Source organism: Epinephelus moara, chromosome 16 (assembly GCF_006386435.1).
Source record: "Epinephelus moara isolate mb chromosome 16, YSFRI_EMoa_1.0, whole genome shotgun sequence".
Lineage (NCBI taxonomy): Eukaryota > Metazoa > Chordata > Actinopteri > Perciformes > Serranidae > Epinephelus > Epinephelus moara.
In genome coordinates, this window is record NC_065521.1 from 16,324,735 (window position 1) to 16,344,894 (window position 20,160).

At 40.9% G+C, this 20,160-nt stretch overlaps 1 protein-coding gene across 4 annotated transcripts; it reads right to left on the reverse strand.

Annotated features, from left to right (window-relative positions):
• Positions 1–483: 483 nt before the first annotated feature.
• nadka (NAD kinase a) lies at positions 484–19,929 on the reverse strand. Of its 4 annotated transcripts, none has more exons than XM_050063987.1 (12): positions 19,821–19,929; positions 18,737–18,913; positions 16,252–16,335; positions 8,264–8,393; positions 7,953–8,061; positions 7,759–7,844; positions 7,551–7,653; positions 7,303–7,445; positions 6,013–6,112; positions 3,967–4,124; positions 3,667–3,749; positions 484–3,179 (listed from the first exon to the last, which is right to left on the reverse strand). In XM_050063987.1, the coding sequence occupies exons 1-12, from the start codon at positions 19,904–19,906 to the stop codon at positions 3,032–3,034; spliced, it is 1,407 nt and encodes a 468-aa protein (XP_049919944.1). In that variant the 5' UTR covers positions 19,907–19,929; the 3' UTR covers positions 484–3,031. The 4 variants fall into 4 exon arrangements, with proteins under 4 accessions (XP_049919944.1, XP_049919945.1, XP_049919946.1 ...); XM_050063988.1 differs by having other exon boundaries at positions 19,710–19,850; XM_050063989.1 differs by lacking the exon at positions 19,821–19,929 and adding an exon at positions 19,566–19,589.
• Positions 19,930–20,160: the final 231 nt, after the last annotated feature.

Here is a 20,160-nt window from a genome sequence, read left to right on the forward strand (position 1 = left end):
CAAAGCAAACTTGATCCCAACGAGTGTTTTCAGGTGTGAAGCACAATGATCAAACAGCAGGATACACACTTTATGATTTTATGTTCTTTCTGTTTATTAAAGTGCTCTGGAAAAAGATAGAAAGATTCATATTAGAAATATTAACAAACTTACTGATACAAAAGTGAGAGCTACAAAAGTGAAAAGCACTTTGAGAGAGGAGGTGACAATGCTTTATGAGAAACAGAACTTACAGCCTGGGCTGTTTGTCTTACTGGGTTTACTGGGACTTTGGAAACATACTATATCTGTTTCCATTTCCTGTATTAATACATGGATTAAAGAAAATTAGACTTCATGTTGTACTGGAATGCATTTTCAATAATCTTTAGCTCTATTTAAATGTATAAACACTTCACTGTACTGTCAGTACTTCTGACCAATCACAGGCTGAGTGAGAGAATCACATGTTTTTTCCATCACAAAAAAAATTAACTGAAGAACTTATTAAAGTAAAAAAAGTACCAAATAGATTTATTTTCAGCAATGATACATTGTAAACAGGTTAATAAACATATAGACTTTACAAAATACATCTTCAAGCATCACGTATATACACATAGAGTTTAAGGAATGATTGCCTTTTAGAGCTCAGTTGGTCCTCTTGAGTTACAACAGGTGATGACATCATCACCCTGACACAATTTGTCGAGCCAATTTCATCGTGTATATATTATCATCTAAAAACTATATGTGAACAGATATGTAAGGTAGGCCACCTTAAAGTATTCAGCATAGACTGAGCAATGGCAGACTCGTAGCAAACGGACCGAAGTCTGAAAAATTAAATTCCTCAACATACACAGACCATTATAAATCCCCCACAGCCCACACACATCGGTCTATAGATAGAGATAGAGATAGAGATCAGCTATGGCTTAAACGACATTTTGGAAAAACAGACACTGAAGACATGTGAGCTGTGGTCTCTTTGCCTGGAATGAATATCACCTCCTCGCATTCCTGACGTGTCATCCAACGCACTGACTCCATGACCGCGGGACAGAGGCTATGTGACACTACATAATTCAATCAGTCCATCAATCAAGCGTCACGCGCTGCTGACAGCAAAGACAATGGTCAATGTGTGGCTGCAATGAAAATGCACAAATCACACATTTGTGCCAGTATGTGATTACACCATCACCATGATGTAAACCTTGAAAAATAACATGTCTGTACATTAATGATACCAGTGTTTAAGGCACAGTCTGTACAGTTGGGCCACTATTGCCGATGTAAATCTGCTCTTTCCCAGGATGCACCTACATATTATGTATTTGCCATTCATTCATGACATCACATCAGTACTTTCTGATGTGATAAACAGGATTTGGGAAAGTTTGATTTAACAGATATTCTCAGATTTTTCTTTTTTAGAAAAGTGCAACTGATCCTTTACCTCTACTGACAGAACTCGCTTTTGCTGTTTATAAAGTAGTATGTGTCCCTGCCATCCGTCTTAAAGATTAAAAAGTGCTAAAACAGACCATCCAGATGATGTAATAACTGCCATCCACGACTGACCTTCAGAGATTTAGTCCATGTTTATCCCATGGTTTGCATTTCCTTCCTTCTGATGACCAGTCAAAAGGCCAGTTTGCACTGCATACAAAATGAAAACACACAGAGACAATCCTGGACAGCTAGTGTTGCCAAACTCCATTCAAAACCCCACCATTTTACACATTTGAACATGACATAATATTTTCTGGGGTATTCTACAGACTCCTTATTAATGCTATTAACTCTAACATTAAAAACGTAGGTAGGTTACTTGTGTAACCCTGGTTCTCTGGGTAGCATGAGTGAGTCTGATTAGGCTCAGATTATTCTATGGGATTTCAAATTGTCGAATAAATTGTCAATTATTTTTTATAAATTAACAAAACAACAATTTTTATGAAATACTATTTAATATATACTTCAATTTTAATTTTATTTAACATTTGTTTAATTATAGAATTTACTTCAAAATGTCCTTTTCAAAAGTCTGTTTTTAAATGTTATGTTAGCATTTTTCAAAATGATAAAATATTACAAAATATGAGTATTGAAGAGTGGAGTTGTTGCTGCCTCCTCGCCTTTCAGCCAATCACATGCCTCCATCCTCTCAGCAGACTCAACAACTGCTAGCTAACTAGCTCCTGTTGGCTAAAAAACCCCAAGGTCTACAGATAGGCTTTCTTTAATGTAAATTACCCAGCTAGCAGCTGACGTTAGCACTAGCTTTTCATACCCATGCCAACCTAGCTAGTTAGCTGTGTAGCTACGTAGCATTTGTAGCCTTTCAGACCAGATAAAAGACATGGTTTGGACAAGTTTACATGTTGGTCTGCTGCAGCAGCTAGGTGTTTGATTTAAAATTATTCTGGAATTGTTGTTGCTCCCACTAATGGGAGCTAGCTGGCTAAATTTGGTAGCTGTTGTTCAGCCTGTACGGATGATTGGTATCGGCTGACCGGCTGAGTGGAGAGGAGCCTGTGACGACTCCAGTGTCACAAAAAGTGATATTTTTAAATGAACGCATCATTGGGGAAAATGCCATTATGATATAAAAACAGACTTCTGCAAAAGGGCATTTTGAAATCAAATATTCTGCGCTGAAATAAATAAAGCTTTAACAATTTCTGATGTTATTTCAGAATGTATTGGTCAATATGCTGTGTTCAATCTATTCATATGATTATTTATTTTATTTAATTGAACACTTTGGGCTTTCATAATTATTCCTCTTTTTCCCCACAAATTTATTCCACTAAAATCCAACATGGAGGACCGCAGCAGAGGAGCTGTTCAGCTCAATATTTAGAATATTATTCTGGAACAATTTAACACATATAAAGGGCCACGTTATGACAGGCATTTTTGAATGGAGTTTGTTGAGACCTTGTATCCATAAAAGACGACACGGCACAGAGCATGGTCGACCTAAAACCAAGACGAAGGAGTCCTTGAGACTTTGCAGAGGATCTCGCAGATGCCTCGCGCCTCAGAACTCTTCGTCCTCTGAGCTGAGGTAGTTCTGCTTCTTCCTCACGTTCCAGTGTAAACACTGGGCCAGGCTCTCGAACCAGTCGTTGACCGGGTCCCGGAAACAAATGGAAGGAACGGGGAAGCAAGAAGTAGTGATGGTAATACTGGAAAAAAAAAAAAAAAAAGAAGAAAAGGTTTTTTGTCATAAAGGTTGCAGTCTGAATGAGGAAAGAACAGTCCAGGTACTTGCAATCATAAAAACAAAAGAGGACGTGTTGACATCAGATCTAACCACACGACTTCCTCCTGAAGCAACAATGGCCATTTGTTTAAGTTTGTTTCAATTACTCAAAATGACTGGCAGCTCATTTCAAGAACCAGGAAGGTGCTTATCTCTAGAGTTGCATAAAGGAAGAAGCTGGCCTCTGTATGCGGGACACTCCTGGCCTCAAGCCCATTAAGCAGGTTGATAAGGTTACGTGACAAAGCCTGTAAGTGTTGAGGCAGCTGCTGGGAGAGTTAAACTTATTATCCATTACAGAGTCTCTGCGCTTTGTTTTGCTCCATTCACTCAGCGTCACCCTGACTGTTTCTGTGAGTTGGCTGTTTGTGTGGCTGTGGTGTGATGATTAGCCCGGTATGTGGACTAACCTGTCTCCGTGGCAGATCTCTTGTCTCTTTCTTCCATCGAATGATACCCAGGCGGTGTTTCTGGCGTCACGTGACAGCATTATCTAGAAAACAAGAAGCAAAGAAGAAGTTTGGGATTTTTTTTCAGTTGAGAGAAAACATGTTTTTGCCCTCCATGCTGAAATGACACATAATCATTTTATATCATTTGGGGTTTCAGCCTGTAAAACCTGCATCTCACGAAAATCCAAATTCAAACTACAGTCAGATTCCAAATAATTAAAATCTGATATGTAGGACTGACTCAAACAGTTTAAATACCTTGAGCTCCACCCCAGCAGGCACCACGATGGGCCTGAAGGAGAGTGAGTGTGGGCAGATGGGGGTGATCATGATGGCCGGGACGTTGGGATGGATCATGGAGGCTCCTGCTGCCACTGCATACGCTGTACTTCCTGTAGGTGTAGATACTATCACACCTGAGGGGACACAGAGGTGCAGGCACACAGAGAATTAAAGCACAACTATATTACGTCTACGTTGCAAACACTGAACCTCAATAGGTGACACCCTAACTTTTTTTAATCAAGACACTTGACCATATTTGAAGGAGAGGTTGGAGCTGTGGAGGAGTGAGCGGTGAATCTGACTTACAGACTGTGGCAATGCCTTGAAGAAGGCATTTTAACATGGGGATCTATATGCATGGGGATTGAGTCACTTCTGGAGACAGACAGGATGGCGATCAGCTATTTGAGGAAGCGAAGTTTTTGGCACCTCTATGTTGGCTTCATTTTTCACCCCCAGAAATTGCTGCTTGAGTGCAACACATCTTTTCCGCATAGAGTTGATCAGGTTGTTGATTGTGGCCTGTGAAATGCTGGCTCAATTCTCTTCAATGGCTGTGAAAAGATGCTGGATATTGGCAGGAACTGGAACACGCTGTCATAAACACCAATCCAGAGCATCCCAAACATGTTCAGTGGCTGACATGTTTGGTGAGCACACAGGCCATGGAAAAACTGGGATGTTTTCAGCTTCCGGGAATTGTGTACAGATCCTCAACATGGGGTTGTACATTATCATGCTGCAACATGAGGTCATGGCGGCAGATGAACGGCTGACAATGTGCTTCAGGATCTCAACAGTATCTTTGCACCTGTGTTTGTTGTCTTATGCCAGCCCATACCATAATCCCACCACCATGGGACACTCTGTTCACAAAGTTGGCATTAGCAGACTGCCTGCCCACATGACAGCATACATGCTGTCTGCCATTTGCCGGTACAGTGTAAACCATGATTCATACCTACTACCGCCACTGCAGTTGAGCAGGTGCCCACTCAAGTCATTTACGACGAACTGCAGTCAGGTCAAGACCCTGGTGAGGACACTGGATGTGGAGGTCCTAGGCTTGGGTAGTTACACATGGTCTGTGGTTGTAAGGTTGGTTGGATGTACTGCCAAATTCACTGAAACGACTTTGGAGACGGCTAATGGTTGTGAAATGAGCATTTAATTCATGGGCAACAGCTCTGCTGGACATTATTGCGGTCAGCATGCCAATGGCACGCTCCCTTAAAACTTGCAACATCTGTGTCATTGTGTCGTGCGATTAAACTGCATGTTTTAGAGTCACCTTTAAGTGTGACCAGCCCAAGGCACACCTGTGTGGTCATGATAATGCTGTTTAATCAGCATAATGATATGCCATACCTGTCAGGTGAATGGATTGTCTTGGCAAAAGAGAAGTGCTCACTAACACAGATTTAAACACACTGGTGAACAAAAATGTGAGAGCGATAAGCCTTCTGTGTCTGTAGAAAAAGTCTAAATCTTTTATTTCAACTCATGAAAAATGGGACCAAAAACAAAAGTGTTACTTTTATATTTGTGTTCAGTGTAATAACCAGGCTGCATGACCTCATGCAACCTGGAGTTTCTCTGTGTGAGCGAAAGAAACTCAAGGACATGACACAATATGGATGATTCATATTCAAAAGCTACTAGTGACTTTTTTTACCAATGGGAATCAACACAGTGGCCATGTCTACAAACTGCTGTACGAAATACTCTGCTTGCTGGGAGGTGAAGGTCAGCCAGAGGTGCAGAGACTAAACATTGCCTTATCTGCAGACCGTCTTGTTTGGGCTGTCAGACAGCTTTTAGTCAGACAATATTAAGTACTGCTAAGTTATGTGAATGTTTGGCAGCTTTACCCCCATACGACACTGATCTGATTAATGTGTCAGCACTCTCTGACTCCTATTAAATGTTGGTGGCACAGTGCAAACCAGACTGACCCCATCTCAGTATTTACATTTCCCCAGCCTGCTGAACATCAAGACAGATCATCTGCCCACTCACCGTCTCCCTGCACGGTGGTAATGAGGTGTCCGTCCAGGAAGAGGTCGACATTGGAGAGATAGGAGGAGGGGCCTCTGTCCACCACCACCTCGTTCAGTACCTGAAACACACAGTTAACCAGTTTTTCCATCAACTCACATGATCTGCGCACAAGGTCACCAACACCTGGTCTGCACACCCACCTCATTATGGGATTTAGATCATTAACCTCATACCTGCAGTCAGAGCTGCATTTCTTGTTTTGGAGCTGATGTCAGTGTTTACTTATGTGGTTTTGTAAAAAGCTTGTGGCTCAAATCCCTCAGGCATCAGAGTAAGTCATTATGTCGACATCACATGGCTGAGCTGTTTTGGCATGTTTACAGCGTCGACTGCGGCTATAGTAAAACTGCAACAGTCCCCATTGGCTGTTTCCATTGTAACAGTGAAAGAAGTATGTCACTGCAGGAAAGATTCTTTTGAAAGTGGCGCAATATGACCAAAGAAAACAGAGGGAGGAAAGGGCTGTGGCATTTGTTTTTCTTGCTTTTGCTTTTCCGCAGGAAACAACATGGCGGCTAGCTGGTAAACAATCTTGAGTTAGAGTTAAACAGTAAACTAAAATATGTCCCCGAAAACATTTGAGGCGAGAAACAGGCACCACAGTAACAGAGTCTTGGTTCATATTTGATCAACACTGCCTAGTTTTACAGTTTGATCAGAGTTTGAGACAAAGACAGAGACGGGTGGGTCCGTCTCTTGATCCGCTTCTACATTCACTGTGTCCGTGGTGGTGGGCACACGAAAATGCAAAAACACAATCTGTAGTTTAAGCAACAGCCCAAGAGCCAGCGAGAATCTGCTGGCTGAAACATATAGGGGATTTGAGCAGGGATATCTGGGTGCTGGTAAGATGAAGGGAAGTTTACCAAAGTTCATTTACACAGTGCCTACATACTTTAATGTTCGTCAAAGACGGAAGTAGGTGGCACACGATGAAAAGTGTCATTTGACTCGTTTTACCAGAACATGCACAGAATTTGAGGAGGAGCCTGGCTCAACACAGTTCGCTGACAACCACTTTAATGGTACCCGTTATTGCTGACTGGGGATTTAAGGTGTATTAAGGCAGCTAAGGAAAGCCTGCCTCTGTTGAACCTGCTTCATGGTACGCCCCTCAGGACTCGTGTAAAAATCAAGTCAGAACCTGTTTTTTTTACATCTTGGCAAGGACAGTGAGAAAATAATGTTGGCAAAAGCTCAAATACTTTTAATGTGTTCCACAGAACTGATTTAAGCTGCAGGTAATACCTGATACTGCACGGCTTTCCGGCTGCTTTCGATGTCTCCATTAGTCAGGATGATGCCCTTTTCATCCACTCTGGCTTTCTTCTCCCAATTGTCTTTGAGCACCCGGACCTTTAAGCGGCTTCTCAAGATGATGGCAGCATTACCTATAAACAATACATACAGTACATCACATGCTTTGCAAACAGAACCGGAGTGTATATGCTATAAAAAGACAGAGGCTGACAGACAGGTTAGAGAACATACAGTACCTTCAATGATTTGGGTGACCTGAGACTGGTAGGTCTCAAATTTGAAGGGTGTCAAGAAACCCAGGGAGCCCAGGTGGAAGGCCATAACTGGTGGAACGCTCTCCTACAAATATTCAAAGGAAGGAGAGGACTGTAGTGTCATACCAGGTAATGTAAAAACACACAAAGGCTGCTTTCAAAGTGACAGTAGGAACACCTGGCTGAATACCTGGAAGAGCGAAGATGCATACAGCAAAGTTCCATCACCACCAAGACAGATGATGAAGTCTACGCGATTAGAGATGTCATCGAGATCTGAGAAAGATATGACAATGAACCTTTTAAATATCTCATTTAAGATCATGATTTTGTATATATATGCCTAGTGTGCATTCAAACATAGCAAAAAAATTATTTTCTTACCATCTCTGAAAGTGCAGAATTTCTTAGTTATGGCCCCAAAGTTTTCATCGTCTGAGATGGCTGGGTCCTCCAGAACTTTCTTTTCCACGTAAACAATCATGTCTTTCACCTACACACACACACACACACACACACACACACACACACGAAGATCAACATCAAGGAAGAGAAATGGCGAAATGGTATCACGCACACTGGTTTCACGCACACTGGTTTCACAATGATCCCTCACCAGCTTCCCACCCACAAAAACTGCCAATTACTGACAATCCCTGCTAATTATGTTCATTGTTAAAGGCCGCCGGTCATACCTCGGTGAGGAATACGCAGAGCTCTTTGAAAGGCTGAAGCAGACTGGCATCTCGTATCTTCTTGATGACAAGGACACTTTTTGGCGGCGTGTTCCACGTCAGTCTCTGGCTGGCGGGGTCCTGAATGTGCCTAAAAACACACATACAACGTTTACCTCAGCGGGCTAAAACAGACTCAACAGTCTCTGGGATAAGGATTCCCCCTTTACATTACATCAGCATCAAGCAGAGCGTCCAGATCTTGGCTGATGTAACATCTGTTAACTAACCTACTGCTCATCACACCCTGGACTGCTTAGTACCTATCCAATTAGAGACACAAGTTTAAGGTCTGACCTGTAGCCACATACTGTTGAACCCCATGTGTTGTCTGCAGGGCCTTCAACTCATCTCAACCCCGCAGAGATGTCTAAACTTTGAAAAGGGCAAGATAAAAATGCGGGAGTGGTGTTTTGAGAGGAAAAAAGAGAGGCAAAAATTTCTCTAAAACTCAGCTCTTAAAACCAAAGCACATTCTAAGATAGCAGCCGAAGAGCCACAAGTTATGAGGATGAACCCAGTGGAAAAGCACATGAAAAGGACATAAAATGACTACACAAAAGGTATGAAAATTGGATCTCCCTAGGGCTGAAACAAAATGAAAACCACATGGAAAATGAGCTAATGTCATAGCTGGAAATAGCCACAAGATGTAGGATTATTTCACAATGCCAAAGTCTGATAACAGCCTTCATCAGTTAAAGCTCTCTCTGTCACACATATATATGGCAGTTACTGAGTCAAATTGATAGTTCTTAGGGGCAGGGTTACACAGACATAGGCCACCCACCCAAAGACTCTTGTGCTGTGTTTGATAACCATCATCTCTGCTTTAAATGGCTTGTAAATTAGCATCGGTATTACACACTGACATTTACACCAATCACATGTGGAGAGCTGAGGTTTCAAGCCTGGTTGCACCAATCAGTGGACATCACTGAGACGAGATGGTCGAATGAGGAGATGATGCCTTCAGGAAATAAATACTTAAAAGAAAACGAACATAAAATTAAAACTCTCACGCAACACTACTGCACAGCTTGACAACCAACATCATCCGTCAATGCTGCATTCACGTCATGCCGGTTTTACTGTGAACACCAGCTGATAGCATGATGGTGATTTATCAAACAAGTTTTTCTTTGTTGGGCTCTGATATCTCCCCTCGGCCCATCATATTTCAGATTTCGGCTGCACATTCAGCCTATCTACTACTGCAAATATTAAAAATGAACAGTATTCCAATCAAAGCTGCAGGGTTTCTTCCTACATGAGGATGCTGCCCGGAGAACATATCAGTGTTTGGAGTGAAAACCTGCAGACTCCTGCAAACCCTCTATGACACCAAACTAGGGCTGAACAATATGCAAAAAAACCTGAAAAACTTGAAAATCTGAAATATGATTTGTAAGACAAGACAACTCTGCACCACCACAATGCTTCATGTGTAAATGTGTGTTGTGACTCATTTTACCTTTATAAAAAAGCAGCCCCACACCAACAGCTTGAGACCAGCAAATACACACCACACACACGCACACAAAACTCTTCAGTCCCAACGTATAACATAACAAAGCAGAATTATTATAACATATCCTGTTCCTGTTTTTCGTTCAGTCAAAAAGTACCGTCAAACAACGAATAAACAGAAAAACAGCTTTAAAATAGCCACAGATAATCCACAAGGCAGTCATTGTTAGCATCAGATTGTCTTGTACTGAACAGGTTATTGTGGCATCTACAATGTTAAAACAGGTGCCACATCAAAATATGACAAAAACGCTTCTTAAATTAGGCAAAACTGATTAAACTGACCATGGCCAGGTACAAAGCGAAAGCCCGGTTTCACAAACAAATACAGGATACAAAGCAAAACTTCATTAACATCTGAATCGGCGTACGGCTGTGATCTATTCATGGACTGTTTCTCCTCTGACCACCTCAAAGCATCTGCGTCCTGACCTTCCCCTTTCATTCAGAAAACCCCCTGCTCTGTCCACACCACAATGCCATGCTCTTACAACAGCCAGTCTGTGATAACACGCAAACACTGCCACTTCTTCAGTGTTACAGCTACCGCTTGACATAGTATGACTAAACTTTAAACCCACATCAGTCTTCAAAGGCTATCAGCCCAACCCTGCACACTCAGGACGAATACACAGTTTTGCTTTTTTCCATTCAAGCCAAGCTGAAGTCAGAATAATTTAAGCATGACATCAGTTTGATATTACTCTCTCTGATCAGCTGGCTCCATGCACTGCCTGTTGGCGCCAATATTTCACCTATCAATCATCTCTCTGTTAAAGAAGAGACAGGGAAGATGCTCTCACCATTTCCACACTTTGTTGTCGTTGTTTTTCCCAGGGCTGTCCTGCAGCACGAGCTGGTTGAACTTCATGGCTGTGCTCATGTAACGATGATGCTGCTTCAGGCTGACTCAGCGAGAGAACGGGGCTCCGGCAGCACGGCTCATTCTACCTCTAACAACTTCCTTGATTGCCACACATTGTGAAGCAGCTGGAGCAACTGAGTCAGTTCACTTCTCGCGGTCAAGCTGTGAGTCAGCCACACGCGCCTGTCTGAGAGGCTGAGCGAGGCGGAGAGTCTCTTCAGGAACTGTGGTCGAGCTCCAGGATCAGCTAACCGCCCCCCTGGGCTGGATCCACTGAGGCTATATTTGTCCCAACGAGGACTTAGCGCTTAACCGTCCTGGAGCATTCTGCTGCTCAATTAAAGCTCTCCCTCATCTTAGTGTTGACTTTATCTCTGCTCACGCCCACTCTGCTGTGCTGGATCCGTCCATTTCAGGGAAGGGCTTTCCTTATTGGACAGGTGTGATTTACTGAAACACAACAATGGCACGCTGTTCCTGAAACTGGTATGTCCACTATAATGACAGGTATTATAACTCAGTGAGGCAACTATTGTACCACATGTGTTCTTCTTTATTCAAGAATTATGTAATGACTTTAATTATGTAAAATGTCAGAGGATGGATGCTACAAGGAAAACACATGCTGTATTACTGTATAACAATGTGTCTATTACTTTGGAGTTTCCATCTTTATTTATTATTACAATTAATTAGAAAAAACCTTGTTATCTTCCTGTTAATTTTAAGAAATAATATCACCATTTAAGAACAATAAACTGATGCGTTTTTATGTAAAGCCAGAAAAATTCCCTTTTTTATTTTATGACCCTTTTTTGAGAAAAGACAATGCAGCCCGATGCCCCGCAGGAAGAGGAAGTGCAAGGTGAAAAATCCCAACAGGGCTTCATGGGTGAATGATGTAATCATGCATTATGGGAATATAACAGGATGTAGTTGAACTTCCTAATGCCTCACTAAAGTCACCATCATAGCTTAAGCAGTTCACCGATTAACCATCTGTAAACTGCTTTTTACTCTCACGGGCAATTTCATTTTGAGTGTATCCATTGAAAATGCTGTTTTAATAATCAGACACTTTACTTTCCAAAAGAATACTGTTTTCAATAAATAAATCATTCGCTGACTTTTATTGAGTGAGTTGTTGCCATGTTTTGTTGGATAATGTGCAATGATCGTAATGTACGGTGCAAATAGAAAAGTATTTCAATGGCATTTAAAACATGATTTGGTTATTGAAAAATGTGGTTTGTGATTTTTAAATGACTTTTACAATAAAAGGTAATATTTTTGGAAGGAATGTTTAACCTTAGAGATTAAACTGTGCTCAATTTTGGCTCTGTTTTCTTACTTTTAGACTGGCAGACTGGTCTAAATTCCCGTTTAAATGTCAGGGAACTTCGTCGTGAGGAACATCCCCGGTAGCTACCATTGTGCTACGTCAGACTATTCACTGGGTCAGATTACAAAGACAAAACAACATCTACGTAATGTGCTTCTAACGGGGGAAAGTCTGCATTTAAAATCAAGCAGTGTATCAGTGTGGAAACCATGGCAGAAAGTTTCATTTTGCATGGTAACATGACAATTAAGGTGGTGATAAAGTAAGAAACAAGATAAGTTCTCTGGCTTGATTCATTCTATGAGGAATAGGTAGAAGTAAGCATGCTGTGTGCATTCAGTGGTATGTGTGCCATCTGCAACACTTGGCAGAGTGTCAGTTTCTACGTAAATCGAATTACATAATAAAGACATCATGTAGAACTTAGGATACAGACAAGGCTGGCTCTTGTGTGTTGTTTCAGGGTGTGTTTGTTGCGTCTTCAGGGCGTCCTTACATTATTGGAACGGGTGGAGATTCTGTCTGTTGTTGAATGAACAATGCTCTCCAACAATGAAAGTCAACAACAATACCAAACATGTGCCCACCTCTACCTTGAGTAGTATCACAACCACACCCTCCCACCTAGAAAGAAGACAGTTTTCAGTTTGGATAGTCTAAACTTTGCCTGCTTCACTTGATCGTTGGTGCCAAATCACCTTTTGTGTTGTTTGTGTTGTTTGTTTGCACTGTTTTTCTCCGTGGAACTAGATCTTCCTGAAAGAGCGACAGCCTAACCTTTATTTTGGAGTAAAGATAGCATGGTTTTACTACTTTTAACTTGTCTAGCAGCTTTGAGGAGGCTAATCCATCAATTACAGCTGCCTAAGACAAACAGTGCCGGGAGCCACTTACGTGACTGAGGGAGTCAAGAGGCCAACAGTCTGACAAGGCTTTGATGAGAAAACATCAAGAGGTTTTCATAGATGTGCAGACTGAGTCATTGAGAAGATTTATGCTACAGTTTCACCTGCTGGACAAATTAAAATGAATACCTCTTGGCTATTAGTCAATCCTCTGCAACAATTAAATACCTAAGTACCTTTGTGAAGTGTTCAGCCTCTGTTGATAGCGTACTGTATTGCATGATAAAACAAGATATGTTGTATTGCTAAATATATTGCATCGACAGAATGACCCAACGCCTCTCTTGCGCAGTCTTAACAAAAACTGACAAAGGAGCTTTATCAAGGAGGTGTTAAATTGTATAAGATTAATCAAATAATTGAATAATAGATCATTGCAGCATCTCAAATGAGAGTTTCTTTATTTAATTAATCCTAAGTGATAGCAACCTAAAGATATAAAGATCTGTCTCAATATTATTTGTGTGAACAGACTGGCAATCTGAGTGTTAATGCGCAATCTGCAAATATATAACACCTTCAACAAATACAAAACGATTTCCAAACTCAAAAAACTATTTTGCAAATGTAAAATGGGTTAGCAAATACACAAACAAATTTTACAAATTAAATAAACATCAGTGAACACATGTTATTAATTCACAAATAAACAAAAAGCATTTGGGGATATCTTCGTAACTTTAACAACTTTCGAACAGATATTTCTGAATACAGTTTTTTGTTTGTGAATCTCAATTTTACGCTTGTGTATTTGAGTCTTTTTTTATTTAATATTTTTTATATTTGTGGAAGTTGTTTTACATTCACAGATTACATATTTACACATGGGTTGTCAATCTCATCACACAAATAATACTGAGACAAACCAACTGCACATAAATATCTTTGTTTGACAAATGAATCTCAAGGTCTTCGTCACTATCTTTAAGTCTCCATCAAAAAGCTACTAAGCAAGACTTTGTGTCAAAGTATGGTTTGTCTGAACCCCAAAATTCCTAACAGTCAGAGAGTAAAGTATTAGGAAAATTACCTTATGTTTTATTGTTTCGGCTCTGTACTCTGGCACATGGGATCTAAAGTGAACAGTGATTATGGAGGTTAAAGGTGTCAGCTCTCAGCTAATGGTATAAGTGTTTACATCCACATCAAATGAACAGTGCAGGGATTTGTGGGCATTTTAACAAATAGTTGCCCAATTTTAGGGTGTAAATAAATAATTGGACAAATTACCATAAACTTAAATAAAGTTATCATATACTACAGTACATCTCACTGTAGAGGTACTTTTTATCCTCCCAGATGATGCTCTGTCAGCTCTGTATTTCATGCTCGTTTCTAGGGCTTTGTATCTTTAGTAAAACATGAATACTGGGGCCAATATGATACCTGAGGTTTGGTCTCAATATACTATTTGATACCCTACTTTGAGACATATTTTTCTCTAAAAAAAAAAAAAACCCCAGAAAACTTCACAAAAGAAGCCACTGAAAAGTGAAAGAGACACATTTCAGTTGGTATGCGACTCTACTGGTTTCAGGGTCTGTTTAACTGTCATTCTGGTCTTCAGTAAGTAAGTCAAACACATGCTCAGTTAGAATGAGGTCAAGTAGACTCGTCAAGACTAAACCAGGCAAGTTGAGAATATTTACGCTTGAAGAAAAATTCCTGCGTCGCCTTGTTTGAAAGTTTAGGATTATTGTCCCACCACACTGCTAACCTCATGGTCACCATGAGATAAAACAGCAGATAAAATCCAAAGTGCTGAGTACAGAGACAAAATCGTGCTTGATCCTTAATACTTTTTGTTTTCACATCACTTTACCTGGTATGGTATTGAATGTAGACGTTTGACAGATGCATGTGTGTATGGAGACATGACTATATAATGTGTGAGCACGCTTGGACAAGTCCTCAATATCATGATGGGTCTTTTGACAGATGCATAATTACAACCTGCCAAACACTGTTAATCAAATCCACAGAACCTTAAGTTTGGAAAGATGCCAACTCCTTGATGCTGCATGTAAAGAGTAAGTATGTTTGTGGTGTTGTCATACAGTTGGCAATACTTTCCTTTTTAACCAATTTTGAAGTTACATCAGAGGATATTATGAAATTTGAGAAGGCTGGGTTCAGTTTCTCAGAAACAACCAGCTTAGGAGAAGTAAAGCATAAAGATCGGTGAGCTACAGTTACTCTACATAGAAACAAGTGAGAGTGGTGTCACTTTGTACCATGATGCTCAGCAGCACGGTCTGTCCGTACAAGAAGAAGAAGTACCTATTTTTGTTGACTTTTAAGACAAAAGTAAACATACATCAGCCAAAGTATAAAACCACTGACAGATGAAGTCAGTAACATTGATCATTTTGTTACAATGCAATGTTCTGCTGGGAAACCTTTGGTCCTGGCCTTTATCACCATCCACCCAAACACCATTGCAGACCGCGTACACCCTCTCATTGCAAGGGGTGCTTGATCCGTATCAGTATCTGGGTGGGTTGAGCGCATTAAGTGGCATTCACATAAATGCCAGGACCCAGATTTCCCAGCAGAACACTGCATCGTGACCAAATTATCAATGTTACTCACTTCACCTGTAACTGGTTTCCATGTTTCGGCTGATCAGTGTTAAGTGCATGCTCGATGGCATATTGTCATGTCCTGTATATTTTGGATATCTGCCCGATGTAATGATCAGACCAGTCTTTGCTAAGCTACAAGCTAAAGTGGTTAGCTGGTGTCTGAGGTGTTGTGCTCTATAATGGCTGCCACTGTTAATGTTAAACTCGAAACCGCTCAAGTTGAAACTGAATTTTCTTTGTTGGTGAAGTAAAACTTTAACAAGGAGAAGACATTCTGTTTATTTTTAGCATGTAGAGAAACTGCATCAGAGCACTGATGAGGAACGGGTTGCCTGATACTTGTTTTTAAACACTTAAGATGTGGCGTTACTTTGCATCCCATTGACTATCAGTAGGGAGGAAGCTTGTGTGAATAGATCGGCATACAGCTGCACTGGCCTCGCCCTGTGTTGTTGTATGTTAAATTTCTTGTCTTTTTAACATTTTATCAAATTTCAACATGTTGACCGAAGTTTTAACCAGATGAGTAAGCACAACCTGACACAACATCAGAGTCCTGCCCAATAGGGTCTAAAAGCAACAGCAAATGGCTGTCACGGTCTCTGGTGCTGCACAGATTAAACTGTCACTGCTATGTTAAGTTGTACATTCACTCGTGCCTGGGCAAAAAAACACAAGAGTATAAAAACTGATGCAGAACCCATTTCCTCAGCCCCACTTACATTACTGTGTGTGGATTCTGGAGCATGCATGCCTTCGGGCCGAATGTGGTCACAGGGCTTGGTCCATGAAGCGACTGAGTCCTCCTGAAAGAGACAATGACAAAGGCAAACATTTAGGGCTTAAAATAGGGAAGCTGCCGAGCAAGTATGCAAACAATCATCTATCCTATTTGTTAAAGAAAAACGAAATGGCTTTAAAGTGGTCGCTATTTTTAAACTGTAAAGAAAAGAAAAAAAGAAGTTTCATTTAGTTTCAGTTGCGAGATAAGTGTTGTGTTCCCATCATTTACAGGACGCTGCAAGCTGAGCTGCAGTGCGCTCGATGTTGTTGAAAATTCCTACATTTCTAAACGCATCTTGATGTAAAATTTCTAATCAAATATTCCACTTTCATTTCTCTGTTTTAAGAAAAAAAGAGAAGTGAAGTCATTGACCAAGACATTTAGAAAAAGCCTACGGATTTCCACAATTTAATTCATCATCAGCAGATATGAGATTATTTTGTATACTGTGTGTAGATATTTGTGGTCACCCAGTGACCACAACTGGTCTATCTAATGTAGATAACGTGCCACATGATCTCTGTGACCTTTGGTGGTGAATAACGGGTCATTTGCTCATACTGTCTCAAGAAGACTTTTCACAATTCTTGGCAATGGTAATAATGCATTGTGAAAGGTTTGAAAAGCAAACACTTGTATCTATCCTACCTGCAGTGCAAGCACCATATCAGTTAATGATGAAATAAAGCCCAACAGTTTTAACAACCATTACCATTTAACACATCAGATGTCTTTGTTTGCTCTGGAGCTCAGTGGAAAAACCCTGCACACCTTGTCTGTCTTTCGAGACCTTGTTAAAACAATATGACTGTACTGCGGGTGAAAGGTCGCTGACACTGAGCTGTGATGGAGCACTACGAGATCGCCGCCTCCAGCTACAGAGGCCTTCACGCTGCATCACAACCCTCGGCCAACAAATCCTCTTAGCAGTCTGATTCTGTGAATTCGCCATCTGCTGTTTTCTGGCTCTCAAAGCTGCATTCATCAACATTTTCACATGAACACTGAATGAAACGAATAATGTGACGTGTGCTGCTTGTAGTGACAGACACACAGAGAAGCATGACTTCAGCATCTCTGCAGAAATTTTAGCCTCTTTTAGCTCTTTGTTTTGGAGTTAGGAGCCTAGAAACATGAGTCCAATGGAATGAACCATGACCATCAGGTATGACAGGAGGCAACTGTTTACTTTAACATCTTCATAAAGCGAGACAATTCAGCGCTGTGCATCTGTCAGTTTGTTCGGGAGTTCTTCTGCCTGTTAGGGGACAAAATGATTTCATTTAGCTGTTTATCTGTTTATGTCTCTTTTTTTGGGTGATGTTAAAATAAATCTGAGAGTAGAGAGAGCCTGTGATCAGCTTGTCTTAACCTCTGACTTTATTTCAGGCTTTTAATCAAACTTAGATTCAGATCCAAACCACATTTTAGCCACTTCCCTCATAGTTAGTTTATATACATCACTGTCTTATTATCACTGAGTAACTGTGACTAATTCATCACCTTTCTAATCCAATTTCTAAGCAGTTGTTTGTTTACCTAAATCCATCACAACGACTTTCTGTCAAATGGCATAAAAATAAGAAGTGTCATTGCCTTATTTGGATAAACTCAATAAAACTTTCTGTGGGGGTGTATTTCAACATATTGGACTAGTGTAATCTTTTAGTGGTATTTCTCTTCCTCATTTCCACATCGCTACTGGGTCAATACTGATATACACTTAAAGGACATGTTAAGACAGACCGGTGCCTTTTCACTTCTTCTTGTGAGGAACCTCATCACTGTTGCCAAAGCACACAAACAAACAAAGCCCTTGCAACATCTACGGTGAGCAAACGTTTCAGACCTTTGTTTTCTTGAAGTCATTAGTGCGATGGCTGAAGGGACACATGTCCGAGGTGGTGCAACACGGATCGTGTCACAAGGGTATTTCAAAAATGTTTCTCACGCAGCTCAGGGCAACAGCATCTGTTCTGAAATATCACCTCGCAGTAAGCAAGATAGGTAACTGTCTCGTGGCAATGTACTTCATGGACTTAGAATATGTATGAATCGGGAAAAGGCACAGCTAGGAATGTTCTTTTGCCAAGTTTGCTACACTTACATAACACATGTGAAACTGGCATGCCGAGCTAGATAAGATCATAAACAACAGTACTGAAATGAAAACACATCAAAACTAACTTTAGTTCTCACAGAGTCAGTGACAGACAGGGCTGAAGGCTGATTCCACATTTACCAGTAAGACCACAACCACTAAGCTCCTACTCTCTTCGCTGGCAACATAACAAGCTGGTTTCCTGCATGGTGTCGGAAAGAATGTGAACATCCTTGTGACTTATGACTCCAAACATAATAACAGGCTTGTCAGCACCATAACAAATTATGTTCCATGTGTGAGGCCCCTGTTCAACACCCACCTGTACTCAGAGGAGCTGCCGGCTGAGGAGGTGCTCAGGCTGCGTGCCTTCCTGTTGCGTCGAACCAGGTTGCGGCCGGGGACCTCCCCTCCATCACAGGTGGAGCAGCAGTATGGGACAGACTCCACTCGCATCTCCTCTCCGCTGTCCATCTCAGACTGCCAGGCTGCAAGCAATCTGACAGGGCACATCAATTATTAATGAAGCTGGAGTCAAATGTAAACAGGCATATAATCATTAGTCAAGCCTGGGCCAAACTCCACTGGGAAAAAGGGCAATTTAAATTATAGTTCATGAAAATTAAAACACTTTACAAATACTTATTAAACGTATGTATGAATTGATAAAATGAGAGTCAGTCTAGAATTCGGCTCTGCTACAATCCACCAGTCCGCAAATATTTCTGCTCATTTTCATCTTTTAATGTCGTTTTAATGACATATCTTCAGCAAAGTACATACATGCAATACTGGTCAGTTGACAGATTTTATAAGTCTATATCAAGTTGAAATAAAGAGCTACTAAAATGTTACATAAATTCTGAGAAACTCTCAAGTGAAGTAAAGTGTAAAACAGCACAAAAGCAGAGTTTCTGTTGTCAGAAATGTGTTACAACGGTTTTAACGAGTTGTGAGGTAACCGGCGCTAATCAGCTGGATAAACAGCTAACCTAGCTTTAATTTAGCTACACACTTTACAGTTCATCAATTATGATACCCGAGGCAAGCAGTCTCGTTGTCACGTAAGAAAGCTAGCTTAGCAAGTTATGAATTCTCCAAAAATCCAATTGTTGTTATCGTTAAGCACAACAAACCCTCCGCCGACATACACGGCAGTTAAGCGGATGAATGGTGGCGGTTCCAGATGGTAAAATATTCCCGGTGAGCTAACTAAGCTAGTTAGCGAGCCGAGCTAGCAGTTAGACATGTTCAACACAAAGCGCAATATAAGTCATTTCTGAGGCCAACAGTACCTTTCACCCACAACGACACAGGGGACGACACAAGTTCGGAGCGCAGCAAACTGCCGTGGGGATCAGAGCCTCGACATTATTTCATTAGATAACAATGTTACACCATCTTACTTTGCAAGAGCGCCGCTGTCAACAGTCGGCTCATCACTTCCTGATACGGACTGACCAATCACAGGCTCGCTTATCGCCGACGTCATGTTGGAAGACCTCACCAAACTGACCAGCGTGTCACAATCTAACTTTGTGAGGGTATCATGACTGTAAGATAAGACATGTCATTTTAAAGGCTTGAGGGACTGTTCTTTATTCATTTTTTTAATCCCAAAGCTACAAATGTTTTTTTAGTGTCTAGGGGAAAATGCTCGACCCTCCCTCCACCATAAAGTAATTGTTAGATTTTAAAAACTTACTGTTTGATGTTTGAAAGTTAAAAATTGAAGATGAAATCATG

Coding starts and splice junctions, on each gene's coding strand:
- nadka (XM_050063987.1), bottom strand. CDS start 19,906: ATGACGTCGGCGATAAGCGAGCCTGTGATTGGTCAGTCCGTATCAGGA. Junction 8,394..16,251: donor CAGAATCCACACACAGTAAT/GTAAGTGGGGCT, acceptor GTGTGTTTTTAG/GCACATTCAGGACCCCGCCA. Junction 7,845..7,952: donor ATTCTGCACTTTCAGAGATG/GTAAGAAAATAA, acceptor TATCTTTCTCAG/ATCTCGATGACATCTCTAAT.